Below are 16,282 nucleotides of genomic sequence, written 5' to 3'. Positions count from 1 at the left end.
AAAAACTCTTCCTAGTCTAAGCTACAATCTGCAGTGCTGCCTTGTTTGAGCTTCTTCTGAGTGTTTACATTCTGCATTTTGTAGCTCCTGCAGCTTTCTCGCTCTAGTATACCCCTCAGGCTGCGTTCATGTGTCAGTGCAAAAGGGAGGCTTTCTATTGCACACATCTGAGATCCATCAGATGTGTGTGCCTGTGTGCACTAAAGCTACCTGGAAATCGCATCTCGTGAGAGCTGGGGCTTACACCAATGTGCTGTAGTCCAAATAAAACCTATATATATATGTCTACATATATGTTTTCTTTATGGATCATGAAGAAAAACATAGGTTGAGGAAGAGATCTGAATAAAGTCACATTGTTCCTATCACAGATGACAAAAGGAGGATGTGCTTACCTGCAGGAGGTGAGCTCCCAGGTGCTGCTCAAACATGTCAGTAGCCAGAGAGTGAGATGATCGTCTGACTGCAGAGAAAGGACAAGAGAAATGAATGTTTTTCATTTAACTCTGTTAGAGAGGAACATTTGTCACTAATAACAAAAAAAGAATATAGGTGAGAAGGGTTTTTAGCGCTAAAAATCAAAGAGGAGTTTTTTTTCTGGTTCCTAAAGCCTTTAGCGCCTCCCATACTGGTGCTGTGACAGCGTAACACTGAAATCTTGCATGACTTTATTAAAAGAGACATTCCTCCATCTGCCCCCGTCTCATATGACATAAGTAATTGATCATGAACATGTGATCAAAGACAGATAAAGAAGATTGCTCCTGTTAGCTGGGACCAGTTTTGTTTTATCTTTGCTAGTTAAGGCATTTCAGGTGCAAAACCATCAATTAGAAAGTACAGAGCTGACACTTTAGACCATAACTATGTTTACATGGATGCCATATTTCCAATGATGAGCATATTTTATACAAGATAAAATTGTAAATGTGTTGTAGCAACATTTTTTAATGTTTCTAGAATTTTTATTTACTGCAAAAAACAAAATCTTAAGAAATTAAAAAATAAATTCCTTAAAGAGAAAAACAGGCCATCAGGAAAGTTTTTCAACAGCAAAATAATCTCAGTTTGAGAAAACATGTCTAGATTATTTTCTTAAAATAAGAATTCTTGGTAAGACAAATTTTCTTACCCTATTGGCAGTTATTTTTCTTATTTGATGAAAATTTGCCAATGGGGTAAGAATTTTTGACTAATTTCTAAGTGGCCTATTTTTGCACAGATACATACAAATAGTAGAAGATCTTATTCCTAAATAGAGCATTGTTTTGTGTCAACAACTTCAAGACATAAAAAAATGCATTTGGGATTAAATTCAGTTAACTGAAGTGTATAAAACTTTCAGAAAAATGTGGTGACTACTTCCATACCTTCTCCACTGCTTCTTGTTGTCTCAAATAAGGTGTTGAGTGCAAGAAAATTATTAAATCAGCATGTTTCAGCTGTCTCATCCTGAACGTGCCAATTATAAAATGATAGTAGGGCTGCACGATATGAGGAAAACTTGCGATATGCAATATGAGTGATTAATATTGATGACGATATGATTCGTGGTATATAAAAAAATAGTAAAACAACCAAAAACATCATTCCCATATATATATATATATATATATATATATATATATATATATATATATATATATATATATATATATATATATATATATATATTTAAGCTGCCATAAGATTTTTTTAGTACATTTAAGGTAACCATTTATTGCAATTTTTGCTGTCTTCTGCGATATGCGTATTGCACAGCTTGATCTTGCTATAACGATAAATTTCGATAAATAAGTGATAGAATCAGTGTGTTCCCACGGCTGTCTTATCAAGGATGTGAGCTTGTTTAAGATAGGATCACAATATTGGGGTGAGTGGAAATGTGGTCAATGATGCTAAAAAAAAATCCATCTTAATCAATGGGAACCCCTGGCATCAAGAAGAAGCTGACTGATGGAAAACAATATTGAATATTAATCTTATGTAGCCCAGTAGTGAATATTTTTTCCCTAATTTTAGGGGATGGTAGAACTTTCTTTTTATTCATTTATATTCATTTTGCTTGAACTTCATCTGCATAAATATTGTTAGTTATCAAAGAACAGAAGCCAACCAGATATTAAATTAAGCAAAGTTCATTCAAAATGTCCCTTATCAGAACTATTACACACACATACAAAATAAACAAAAAAGGTGTGTCCTCATTCTGTAATACAGGTACATCACACCTGTCGTCTATGATGTAACAGCTCTATTACTACCTCTCAATGCAGCACAGAGACGGTGCAGAAGGAAACGGCGTTCTGCAACCGTTTCTTTGAAACGAGGCAGCAAAGACCCAAGGAAGAGGTCCACAGAGCAGTTTGATCCATCTTTCCTGACAATGAAGCAGACACGTCCTACTAATTCATGCTGTCACACTACTGCTGCATCCTGCCAAAATGTGCTGCAAAATCTACAGAAAACTGTCTTTTCAGAACTTCACAGGGATGATTACAACTAACCCAGTAGACCGTTTTTAATCTGTAAAGCACATTTTATGAACAAAGGTAGTTTAATGAGCTTAAACAAAGACACTTCTTTTAAGAAGAATGATTGAAGAAATAAGTAGGATAAGGATGACTTTAACAAGACCAAAACAATTTGCCTTTTACTGACAAAAACTAGAAAAAAAATTAATGCGTGGTAATAAAAGACATGTTCAATAAATTATCATGCAGTTTTTGGTCCAGCAAAGAGGAAAAACCAGAGAATGTCAAAAAAGAAGAGTGTAAAAATGCTAAAGGGCTTTTTAAACTTTAATTTGGTGTTGAATGCAGATTTTTGGCAGGTTTTGTTCTTTAAATAGTAGAAACAAAGAAATACAGTTTAATAGAAGATTTGTGATTAATTAAAATTGCATTCAATTATTTACCCTGCTACTTTGTTCAGGATATTCAAAGGTGTTTTTTTTATACAAACTTTCACAATTTGCTGTTTCCCTTTGTTACCAGTTTATTTCAGATTATAATACAAAATCCAAAAACCATTAAGCAGTGGATGCACATTACTATCTCAACTTTAAGCAATGTCAATGTGTTTGTATTTATTCTTATTCTTTTTATTTTGTTCCAGTATTTATCTTGTCCAAAATGAAAGACAAAAAACATAAAATATGTGTAAAAATATTTACACACTCAGCATTTGCCAAAACAATGACTTTCGTCATCACTACTTTATACTGATTCCTAAAGGTGAATTGAAATCTTTAACTTACCGAAACTAGAAAATAGTAAATATGCATCAAGTTTAATAGAAATACACATACAGAACAGACCAAAAGTTTGACCCATTCATTTGAATGAGAAGGTGTGTCCAAACTTTTGGTCTGTTCTGTATGTGTACACACATATATATGTATATGTAAATACATTTTAGGAATATATATTTTTGTCTGATAATTTATCCATTAAGAGGCTTTGCTAATAATCCCTCAGTTCAGTCAAGAATAATTTGGCTTCTTTTTATGGCAGGTTACAAATACGGTTATTCAAAGCAGTTGGTTTTGCAACGTTTGTTGCAATTGTCAAGCAAAAAATTAAATACATACTTCTATCACTGCCACTGCTTTCTTATCTTCCATTGTTCTGCTTACCATTACTCTCTGAGTCTCTAATGAAAACATGATGATGTTAAAATTCATATGCCATGAACCTGGGGAAATTTTATATAAAAACAAAATATTACAAGAGATGCACCCTAAAGGCAGGAGAAATGGTCAGGAAAGCTTTGACTTTTAAGAAACAAAACAAAAAGATCTGTAGAAAGGGGAGGTTTTTTTTTTTCTTAAATCGACCGTACTTCAAAAAGTGAACCTAATCTGCTGCAATGTGACGCACACCACTAAATCTTTCTCCTGACACACAAGCAGACACAAACACACGCACATGTAGCGTCTGCATCACCACTCTTAATGCATCCCAAATACAAGCTATCAGAGCGGCTTCAGTGCCAAAGTGGTGCTGTTTACCAAGGCAATTACAATACAAATAGAGTTGGAGGTGGTTAGGTGGGGAAGGGAGGGGGTGAGGGGTGAGGTTAGGTGCGAGCGGAGCCAAGAGGGTAGAGAAAATGAGAAAACACTAAGGAATGCAAGAGTGATCACTTTCTCCAAAGCCAGCAGAGGCGTGGGGAGGGAAGGTGTGGGCTGCAGTGACGTGGAAGATTAATTTAGCAATCAGGCACCTTTACTGTTTTATGTCAGAAAGAGTATGTGACAAGGCCTGTGTGTGCGCCTGGAGGGGTGTGATTGCAGCAAAGGGGGAACATATGTGTGGACTAATCTGACTCCAACAGGACTGTTTTTGAACAGCGCACTGCTGGCAGAAACAAAACTTGTTTGCATGGGTGTGTGGGCAAAATGAGCGCATAGGCGTACCTGGGCGTGTGTGTGACTTTTAGGATCATTGGATATCTTTGTGTGTGTGGAAGGGTGGGGGTGTCACTGCAAGGCTGAGGGAAATCAATACGCGTTATGACAGGAAAATGAAAGCACTGCTTTGGGTTACAACCCAACGCAGAGGGAGGTTGGGAACACACACACACACACACACCCCGCCACGCAAAGATATATGCACACATATTTGTATACTTGAGCACGCTTTAAGAAAACACACAAAGTGAATTCTTGTGCGGCGACTACACAGCAGCTACATGCTCTGCGATTAAACAACACAAAACTCGCTCTTTCACTGACACACACACCCAGACGCACACATAAATACAGAGTTGCCGGACAAAGCCACAGTGGCATTGTAAGATTGGGGTCCCCTTGTGTGACAGAGTGTGAATATAAATAAGCCAAGTCCATTCAGGCCTGTGAAAGGGGCTCTGGTGCTGGGACCCTTCAGCCCAGTCAGATGCTGCCTGGAGGGGGATGGGGAGCCCATTGAGCTCTCTGCCTGCCTGTCAGGCTCCCCTCTGGGGCAGCGATGGAGCTGCATCACTGGGAAACCTGGAGGAGGCAACCCCCATCATGACCACATGAGAATGAATGAATCAAACACACACACACACACCTGTATGTAAGTGGGAATGAATCCAAACCCCCTCTGTTCCTGAGTGTGAGTTTCATGCCCCAGATCCCTGAAGGGGTGAAGGTGATGGCAGGTGATCAGTTGTGCTGAGTAGTGTCAGCAGGGAGAAGGAAACGCTGGATGTGACACCAGGCCAGCAGGGCTGACAGATGAGTCACACCCATGAAAAAACACACAAAGTCAGAAGCACACACTCAGACTGGCAGATACAAATACACAGAGGACCATTTATTAAAGGCTGCCACGGCACAATAGGGCGGGCCAGGAAACCAAAACACTGGCCCTGGTGTGTGTTCTTGTGAACACACACCATGTGAAGAGTGTCTCACAGCAGTGGTGGTATCTCAACGTTAGAACAAAGATCCTTCTGTAGTGGGGCTGTGAACCCCTACTTCTGTTTTTCTTTTTTATGTGCATAGGGGATTTTTATTGTGTTTTCCCATAAAAAATGTTGGATTCATAAAAGATGTTGTAATCACAATCATTTTGGTGGATTTGAGACGTGTCTGTACATAAAAATCTGCATTCATTTTGAAAGCTCACTATAACCATTTTTTAAAAATTTAGATTTAACACAAAAGATTAAGCCACAAGTGTCAAAAAAGATCGATGGAGCAATTTTTCATTTTACCTACTAGTTTGCTAAGATGCTGTCTCTGTCTTGAGCCTAAATGACTTCACCAAGCTAAAGGACTTCTAAAGGCCCGTACACACCGGGACGAATTTCGCGCACGATATTCGCCGACGTTCAATGCCTCGTGACTAAACAAAGGGCACCAATGTGAGTGTGCACACCGACGCGAAAAACGCCATGCGTAAAAGCGTCATTTTTTAAAAAACGCCTTGGGTTCGTTTTTTTGGTTTGACGCGCTGCGTCAAAAACTATACGACCAATGAGAATGGCGCTTTTGCACACGTGTCTGGAGCTTCTGAAGTTACAGTAAAACACAACTTGGGGGCGCTCAAACACAAAACTGTCTTGCTGAGCACACATACGTCACGGCGAAGAAGACATACGCCAAGTAGCGTCTACACTGCCGCGAAGAAATAAGACGAAGAAGATGCACTCACTGACGGACATTCTAAAATATCCCCGAAAAAACGCTCATGATACATTTTCAGCTCTTGTACCAGTTGATAAAACTCCCCATGTTCTTCTCTTCCCGTAACTAAGGGATGTACCCAAAATCGACGTCTTTTCCGGCGTCTTTCATCATTCAACAGAACAATAATTTCTTCATCGCTGGAACTGGAGCTACTGGTACTGGAAATATTCATGGTTTTTTTTGTTTGATTCTGACAAGCGCGTTAATACTTGCTCTCTTCTTCTGAGTGAAAAGCGACTTTAAGTAGCATAAAGTTGCGCAGCCCCACCTTGTGTACAGGGGGTATTTCTGTTTTACATTAAGCGCCATCTAACGTCAGGGAATGAAATTGCATGTTTGCTCGACTCGAAAATCGCCTAGGTGTGAACACAAAAAACGTGTTGAAAAACGCTGGCGAATAACGGCTGGCGAATATTCGTCCCAGTGTGTATGGCCCTTAACAAGGTACACATTGGTGGGAAGAATAAGTGGTTAGGTGGGAAAGGGAGGGGGGTGAGGGCTGTTGTAGAGCTTAACTCAAAAGACACCAGTTGTTTTTTTATTTTTTCTTCAAAAATATGAAACATACAATACAAAGATGATGCCTCTTCCAACCCACAAAAACAAATGGGTTCTCAAATTGTGACGTAGACCAGTAAGAACAGCCCCTTCCAGGGAGAGTCTGTGCTGCCAGCACAGCCCCCAGGCTAACACACACCCACTTTCTCAGCGGAGGTAGAGGTAATCGGCTTAACATTTTCCTTTTATATGCACAATATGCACATCTACAGAGTTAAAGGCGGTGCCTCAAAGATTCGTCTTACCTCCTGGTTGAAAAATGAGCGGCAAAATAACTCATATTTCATAAGAAAGTTGTTCTTTAGTGTGCCATAGGTGATATATATCCTCAAATATATGGATTTAGTTTACTCTGAAAGGCTTAAGAAAAGCATGATATAGGCCCTCTAATATGTGCAAATGAAATCTCCTATTCACAGCCACAAAATACGTTTTTTGTTTTGTCTACTTTTTGGTATTTTAAGTTGCCTATAAAGAAAATTAAAAAAAAAGAAAATAAAAGATTTTTAGATAAAATTTAAAGTTTGAAAAAAAAACAATCAATTCCGTTCTGTTATGCAAGTCATTTTGCAAAACAAGAATTGGTATTCTGTTTGCAGAATTTAACTTTGACATGGGCATGAATCTGTTTCTTTGTACAATTTGAGGATTTTGTGGCCACAAATTAGTATTTTGCTTGTACAATTTAATATTTTTGTGTTTACAATCTATTTATTGTTTGTGCCATATCATCAGACAGGCCCCACGGTTTCACATTGGAGTGAAATGTAACTGATTTGCTTTCATATAGAAAAGAAAAAACAAGTGATTACTTGGTGAACTACATCTAGATTGGTTGGATGGCTCAGTTGTGAGTGGATGACTGGTGCATGGAAAACCAGTGTACGCTTTCAAGGGGGCACGATGAGCTTCATCCATTGTGGGTCCTTGGGCAAGAGCCTTTGCACTCCAGCTTAACTATGTAGCCAGAAGTGGGCCCAAGTCTGGGTCCCCCTGCACCTGTCCCCAGCCCGGGTAAAATACAGGGCTGTGTCAGAAGGGCATCCAGCATAAAACTTTCTGCCAAACCACCTTTGCAAATTGGTAAAAGCTGATTCACTGTGGCGACCCCTGAAGGGTTATGCTGAAAGGTGAAAGAAACTTGGTAAACATATCTGGATGCAGCTACTTTCATTTTTTTCCTAGAAGAAAAAGAGAACAACTGAAAAAAATGAGAGAAACTTTTTACATTGGTCAACAAGGTCAAAATGCTTTCTTTTGTGAGCTGTTGCGAACTAGATCTGTTGTTTTACTTCAGACATACCATTGGTTGCCAGCTCAGTCAACAAATAAAGACATCCAAATGAAATGTAGAAAACACACAAGTACAATTCAAATTAAAAGTTGTTTTTGGTGATTTTGCACTTTTACTTCAAAATTGTTCCCAGAGTAATTCAGGAATATAATCATCAATAATCATTTAAGAAATTTCAGGGTTTGAACTCTTTATTTAGGGGTGATCTTTAAACCAGAAAACTATATAATGATTTTGCATTTCCCAGCAAAGACACATTGCTTAGATTCTGTTGTTGTTGATATGTTTTTCATGCTCTGGTATAATTTTTTTGGCCTCATGCAATGGTAAGTGGTGACCCAAAGCCATTATCTTTGTAAAGAAAAAACAACAACAACAACAACAAAAATAATAATAATAATAATAATAATAATAATAATAATAATAATAATAATAATAATAATACCTCAAAATAAGTTGCTCAGACCTCCTGGTTCTCTGTGAATCTTTTTTTTTTTTTTTTACCCACAAACGACCAATAAATAAGTTAAAAAGGTGAATTTCATATCAAATCTGCCAATACGGAATTCTCCCATGGGGCTGTGCGGCTGCGACAAGGTCAGCACGTTTGTGCTTCAAAATGTAACAACATTGAAATTGATTTTAAATGCCATCTCATTTCTGTGACATACCTTCATGGCTGTGTGACTGGTTACTGCTTGTGTTGCTTAAACTAAGAGGACAAATTTAAATTCTGATTTGAATCAAGAATTGAGTAGTGTCTCCCACAAAAGACTAAACAAAAACTAACTTAGCAATGAGATGTTTGACTGTTCGTGCACGACAAATACTATCGCTAAAACAGAAAAGTTGGGGTGGAGTGAGTTGGGGTGTAAGGACAGAGAAGCTCAGAGAGGTACGACTTGGAAAAAAAAATAAAAGAAACTTGAAATCCACAGAAGGCGGTGAAAGGTAGCCGGGATGGAAGGGATTTGGTCCTTGTTATGCTCTCCAACCAGAACCCGAGCAGCAGGGTTCTGGACCAGCTGGAGACGTGAGAGGGATGACTGGTTAACTCTAAAATAAAGAGAATAACAGCAATCCAGCCAAGATGTCATGTAAGAATGATTTACTGTCTCAAAATGACATTTTGGTAAAAATGGTTTCACCTTCACCAACTGTCAAAAATAAAAGAAGCTAGATTTTACGACTGAGCTCATCTGATATTTTAGTGTGGAAAACAAACAAACTTAAAAGCACATGTTTTCTTGTAGTGTGTTGGTTATTGGCAGTCCAATGAGGAAGTTTGCCTAAATAAATACCTGTTTTTTTTTGTAATCTGTAATTTGTATCCAGGACTTCATGTTTGTCTCCTTGTGGCGGTGAACTAGAGCTAAAGTGTCCAGCACTTTCCTTGTACCTTTACCCAAATTTTAATAATTTGACTGAAAACAAATTTCAAGAAACGGCAAGAAAAAAATATTTAGACCCAAACATGGAGCAGTGTTTCATCAGGCTTTTACATTGTTTGCGAGAAAACCTGAAAGTAGACGGCAATCTTAAAATCCCATTTCATTACCCAGGGCTCTGCTGTGAGGTTTAATTTCATTGTGGGAATAAGAAACAGAATGGGACAGGGTGCGATCGGACACGTTAATTATAGTCTGACTCGCAGGTCAATGCTCAGGGTCTCCCCAGTGCTCCACGAGAAGAAAGGATTCACATGACTGAATGAAAAATTTGAAGGGTTTTCATTATACTTCTGTCTAATACATAATTTAGTCCCAGTTAAGTCCACAAGTAATGGCTGTGCATACACATGAACACACACACACACCCCTACACACACACACACACACACATACTATCTTCCTTTCCACCCCCACAGTAGTGTCAACCTTTTTAACCAGGTTAGGGTGTTACCATGGGAACCAACAGATAGCACACTCTGAACCGCTCCTTCAGTCTCTTTGAACCTCCTCTCTCCGTCTTCTTATTTGTCTTTGTCTGTCAAGTTTGGTCTGTAGTCTCCCCCTTTCAAAAAAAAAGAGGACCGATCACATGCCAGCGTGTTCCCCACCATCTGTATGTGACGTTTTGGCCGTTTGACAGAATGAGCCAAAGAAAGTGACCCTAATCACGAAGACCCTCTCTGGCACAATTATCTCCTCACTCTGACATCTATCCCTCCCCTGCCTCCTTCCCTCTATCTCTCTGTCTCTTCCCCATCGCTCCCTCACTTCTTTTTGCGGTCGAACATAATTTGAGTGCAATTAACTTCCTTTAAAAGCTCAGGCTGCTTTAAACACTGCGAATTAGAGGGGAGGCAGACATGGAGGCGGAGGGGGGGATTGGGAAAAGGTAGGAGAGAGGTGGCAGGGACGAAGGCAATGAAGAAAGGAAGGAGAGGGGAACGAGTGGAGGCAGAATGAAAGTCAATGTCATCAGTGTTGGGAGGAGAGAGGTGTGTTTGACCTCACTCATCCAGACAGTAAAACACTTGAGCTGGTCCTGTTGCCGGCAGTAAGTTGTCATTGTACTGTACTTGGAACAGACTGAGGGGTTTTCCACCCGCCATCCAGCACGTCTCTGTTTTCTCACATAATAAACAGGCTGAATCACCTAAGCAAAAACTGTTATGATGCTCATTACATGCAATTAACAACTTATAAAAATAAGGAATACGGAAAAACCTTCTTCCATGAAACACTTGTAGACCGTCTCCGGTGTGCAAAATCTTTGTCAATTCTGCTGCTCAACTTAAAGATCTGTTTCTGATTTCTATAGTCTGCTCAGGATCAATATCTCTTTAACCCCTTCTCCACTTGCTGATTCACTTCAATCAGGACAACAATTTAAACCTTTTCCCAAGTCCAATCAAGTCATTTAACATGCCAAAATCACGCAAAGAAGACTTATGAAACCTCAAGCAATAATTCCAGGATGTAAAAATGCTAAAAAAAACAGAAGACACATGCTTTAAGCCTTCTTTACCTGTCATAACTAAAAGCTAGTTTGCCCAGCATGGTGTAAGTTGAAGGACAGTGGTTCACAAACTCCAAATCTACGTATTATTGGTATGAGCAAAAGACAAGAAAAAAGCTCAGCAACAGGCTGTAAAAATCCCTGCCATCAAAAAAGTATATTGCATCTGAACTTAATAGTAAATTCCACAAAATATGAGCCTTTGAAAATATATTAAATAAATGAACTGCACACATTCAATTTTTGTAGATGACATAATAAAACCATGTTTCATTTGTGTTCTCAAACAAAAAATCATGAAAAAAAAAAACTCTGAGCAAAAATCTAAACTTCAGAAAAAACTCTCTAAATTCACATTAAACTCCATAACATACAACACAGACCAAAGGTTTGGACACACCTTGTCATTCAAATGAATGTTAAGGTGTGTCCAAACCTTTGGACAGTACTGTACATGAAGGTACTGGCACTTCAGGATTTCCATATAGGTTGGTCTCTTGCTATTATGCAGCAGCTGGGACAGCGGTCGCCCACAAAACAGCTGGAAAAGTTAGCAACAATCATCAGCACTGTATTAACTTTGATCCTTTCTGCTGAAAATGTACATTCCAGTTAAAAAAAACTGCTATCGAGTCCTCAGAGGACCTGAGTGCTCTGTGAGCAACTAACATGGTTTCTGATTCAAAAAGGTTCATTGTGTCTATAAGATTATACTGCGTATTTAATTTGTTTTTTTTTTTTATCAGACACTGGTTTGTTTTGTAATGTAAAACGTACATTACAAAACCATGTCTAACATGGTTTCTGCTGACAGCAGCAGTGAACAAAGCAACAAAGGAAAATTCACATATTTAAAAGTCCAGTGAACCTGGAGCTCATTTCACACCGAGACACTATGCAAATTAGTTGCATTTTGAAGCTATTTATTTTTTAATGATATATGATTATTTATTTTGGTAGGGTATCAAAATGTTTTAAAATTCATATCTAACAAATTAGTGACAAATTATTTTAAAATTGACAAAACTCACCAGAATATTCTTTTCATAATAAAACCTTTATAAAATTGATCAAGCACACCCTTTTACAATCCACTTTTATGCAGTTGATTGTCACAAGTGACTTACTAATTCATAAAATATTTGATAAATAAAGGTTCTTTTTTTGCCGGCATAAGGATTTTTCTTCTGGGTTCCATGGACATTTACAAAAAACAAACAAAATATACCTTACTCCTAACACTTACTGATTCACCATTTATTTTTAAAAAGATACATTCAATTAACACTTGATGCCTTAATTTATCCAGCTAAAAAAACACATGTTTTTGCTTTCAAGTACCGGTAGATGCTAAATTAAGGTAATTCTGGAGCTGAAGTGGTTCAATGAATGTTTGCATCCATAGGGGTCATGGGGTTACATACTTTTGTCTTTTTGGACATCCCAGTATTGGCAGCCCTTTGGGAGAACAAAATAATGTCTTTGTTGAAATTTAACATGCTTACTATTTACTCATTTTTACCTCTCATTATGTCACAAAAAGCCCCAAATCTTGTTTTTGCCCATATGTAGAGATTTTAATTTAATCTCTTTTTCCAAGAATGTAAGAATTGTGTGGGTCAAATGCTGCAGTACATTTTTGTGTGCGTTCTTTATGAAACGTGACATAAACAGACCTGTAGAGGTCTTTAAATGAAAACAATAACATGGGTGCATAAGGATGTTTTAAATGTTTTTTTACAATGAGTTAAACTAATCTAGAACAGTCTTCCTAATGATTTTAGATAAGATTCTGCTGTGACAATGTTCCACTCCAGGCTAAAAGTTATTATTTTTTGCTCAGTATTTGATAGAGGAAAGCTGTAATCCTGATTAATATGGATTCTATTAACTGCTTAAGTTTCTATTGTTTTAATTGTTTGTCTGAACATTTGATTGGTTTTAACAAAGCAGATTTGATTTCCTTGTCTGTAAATTGTGTCAAACAAATTACTTTATTTGAGCTTCTTCCCACTGCTTTCTTTAAATGTGCCTTTATTATTTCTTATTTTGTATTAACTTAAAAATGCAAAAGTCCCATTGTCAAATTCAGCAGTAATGCAGTCTTTCATTTGTTTTAATTAATGATCTATAAGAACTTTTTTGTAATCAAAAGGATTTTTTTATAAAGCGAACAGTTCCTCTAAAAAAATGTTTTGGAGCTACAGGTGACACAAGATGTGAGATCACCACTGCAAACCTTCCCTCAGGAAAGCATTCAGAGAAAAAAGCAGGCAGGTGCGTCTACTGCATATTCCAAGTCTCTGTCAAGCAGAAGCAGTGAGGAAAGAAACTGCAGTGTGGAGGAGGTGGTTTTCTTATCAAAGAGTTTAGGAAGACAAACAAATAAAATGAGCAAGAGGAAGAAAATGCTTCTCTGCTCATTTGATTTAAGACGTATGGCTGCCTTTTTAGTGATGCTGCTGCTACCATCTCATCAACCCGTGTGGTCAGGACAACTTTATTAGGAACAATTGAAATGTGTGAAGCAGCTCTGGTTACAAAAAAAAAAAAAAAAAAAAGAATTAGAGTTATCTTCTTTTACAGGGTAGAAATAGAGAGGAAAAATGTCCTCAAAGCAAAAATTCTTCAATATCAAGGTATTAAAATATAAATGATTTCAAATAGTCCTTGAATGTGCTGTGCAATAAATGCATTAAATGCATAACACACACAATGACAAATACACACACACGTACCAAATGGGAACGTACATCAAGGGTCATTTTACTTTTCCTGCCTTCAGCCTCTCCCTTTCATTCGCTCTCTTCCGTCCATCTGCCTCTCCTTCTCTCCAGCTCCCTCAATCTCTCTTTCTGTCTCTCTTTCTCTCTGTGAAGGTCATGCAATTGATTTTCCTCTGTCTATTCATTTTTCAAGACTGGCTTTGAAACGTGGGAAGCAGACAAAAGCCACTCTGCCCCCCCTTCCCTCAGCTCCATCCCCTCTCCTCTCCTCCACCTTCCTTCCCTCTCCGCTGGCCCTCGTCCATCCCAAAACCCTCGGACAAGAGGGAATATGGAGGAATGCAGCCTCCTTTGTCCCTTCCCCTTCTCTCCGGCCTCCTCTCCCTTTCAGCCACGTCTTGGACCACATTCCACTAACGGAATTAAAGTCATGCATCACACTTAAAACCCTGCCAATGCATTGTGGGTAGACATGTTCAAACTGATGTCCAAATTAGCATTGTGTTTTCAGGGACTGTGTGACCTGCTTGAATAACTCTCCCAGTGGTAAAAAGGTTCTAAAAATATCAGATTCTGAATGGGGTACAGCCCTTGTTAATGATACATTTGATTAAACTATGGTTCACAGTTGATCAGAGATGTGTTCAAGGGTTCGAAGTGGCTCAGGAAAAAAGCTTTTCATATTTTCTTAATTAGCACAAAGAGAAATAGCCGTTGGTCTAAACCGGCAGTGATTTCAGTCACTAATGAAAGCTGGAATGCATAAAAGAACACACCGTGTTAAACAGCTTCTATTAATATGCTAGAAATGGATCTCCAATGAAGAATATAAACATGTGCATAACCAGAGTTGGCAAAATGCCTTTTATCTAAGTAACAAACTATTTTTTAGTTACATACTCCAATAAGTAACTGAGTTAGAGGTGAAGTTGCTGCCTTATTTAATGTGAATTGTTAATTAGCCTCCCACAAATGCTGTTAGCATCCTGTTAATTGTGTGTCAGTATCCGTCACTGCACTGATTATGGTTGAAGCCTAGTCACAACTGCCCCTACCGGTTGATACGGGCTGTCTGGGGTAAAAATAAATAAATAAATAAAAACGGGTAACCTGACATGCAATTGGCCCTTGTGAAATATCAAGGTCGTAGATCATTTGGTGAACGAAAATGTTTTTTTCCACAGGCATGCTGCGGGCAACAGGTCATAGCAAACACTAGGCAGAAATGGATTTGTCATTTTTTAACCTCCCCAAATTTTGGTCTCTGCACGCGATAAGTGCGCCCCTTGTGCGCAGCCTGACTGCTAGGAATTGGTAAATTAAACACTCAGAGTGTAGTTTGTGTGGAAATCGCAAGGGGACTTCTGAATCACCTGCACACCCTGCTGATGATCGTTAGTTAAGTAAAAAGGATATTATAACTTAAGGTGCTTGATTAGATTAAAATACTGTAAGTCAGCGATTTATTATAGTGACATGCCTTTGGTTTTCTGCATTTGGATCTTTCTGCACTCCAATTTTTGACAGATGCCTGTTTTAACAACACTGCATTCCAACAGTGTTATGTATGTCAACACCTGCAACTCTGCCTCTTGCTGGCTTGCTAAGTTTATTTTCATGGCGAATCATCATAATTTTTGTGACTTTTTTGTGACTATTTCCCTGACAGCTGACAGCTAAGTCTGATTTAAAAAAAAAAGAAAAAGCAAAGTGATACATTGTTTTGTCAGAGCTCATTGCCTTTGACCTTCTTTTTTATTTTAATAAGCACATACACATTTATAACTTTTACTTTTTAACCTCACCTACTAGTGTCTGATTGGTTGTCACTTACAATTTATGAAATAATTTGACCAGAGTGTAATGTACTTTTTATTTGCTTATAAAATTGTGAACTTTGGTACATCAGCTTGTGCACTGGTTGAAGTATTATCTTGGACCAGTGCAGTTTCTATAAGTTGTAAATACATTACACAATGTAAGTTTACACATAATATAAAATTGCCTTTAAACTCAAAAAGGTTTCAAGGATAATGAATATATTGATCATACTATATTAAAATATATTGAAGTGTACATCTCGATTTGATCTATGATAGTACTGTTTCTGGGTAGGTACTACCAGAGTGACACAGCTCTGGCTCCAGTAACACTACACCTGCTACTCCAAAATTCATCAAATCTTGTCCAAAATCTGCTGCACACATTATCATAAAGCGTGCAGACAGACAGAAAGAGGGAAACCTTTTTCTCACATTTCTACAAATTAGTTTAGATCAGGGATAAACACACACCGACTCACACAGACAGACTCACACACTTATAATTGTACTGTAGCTGCATTGTTTCCCCTCAGTAATAGTAGCAATTAGACAGGCTGTATAATTACACTGTCCTTGTTATAGTTAATTTCTGTAATTACAGATTGCTCCAATAGTTTTCTCCCTCTTTGTGTGTCATCTGCATCTTCCCCTTTCCTCTCTTTCTTTCAAACAGCACATAAATTATAGGCCACACTCATCCTTATGCAAAGTCTACGTAATCACATGCACATGT

At 38.0% G+C, this 16,282-nt stretch overlaps 1 protein-coding gene across 3 annotated transcripts in view; it reads right to left on the bottom strand.

The window, feature by feature from the left end:
• The window catches only part of npas1 (neuronal PAS domain protein 1), an 89,424-nt gene that overhangs the window by 20,141 nt on the left and 53,001 nt on the right, over positions 1–16,282 (bottom strand). For all 3 annotated transcript variants that reach the window (XM_020708259.2, XM_020708260.2, XM_011482551.3), the window contains one exon: positions 396–463. In XM_020708259.2, coding sequence (XP_020563918.1) covers positions 396–463 — 68 coding nt within the window. The remainder of the gene's footprint in view (positions 1–395; positions 464–16,282) is intronic.

The sequence above is a fragment of the Oryzias latipes genome, chromosome 13 (genome assembly GCF_002234675.1).
Source record: "Oryzias latipes chromosome 13, ASM223467v1".
Taxonomy (NCBI): Eukaryota; Metazoa; Chordata; class Actinopteri; order Beloniformes; family Adrianichthyidae; genus Oryzias; species Oryzias latipes.
This window is presented reverse-complemented; position numbering and strand designations above follow the sequence as displayed.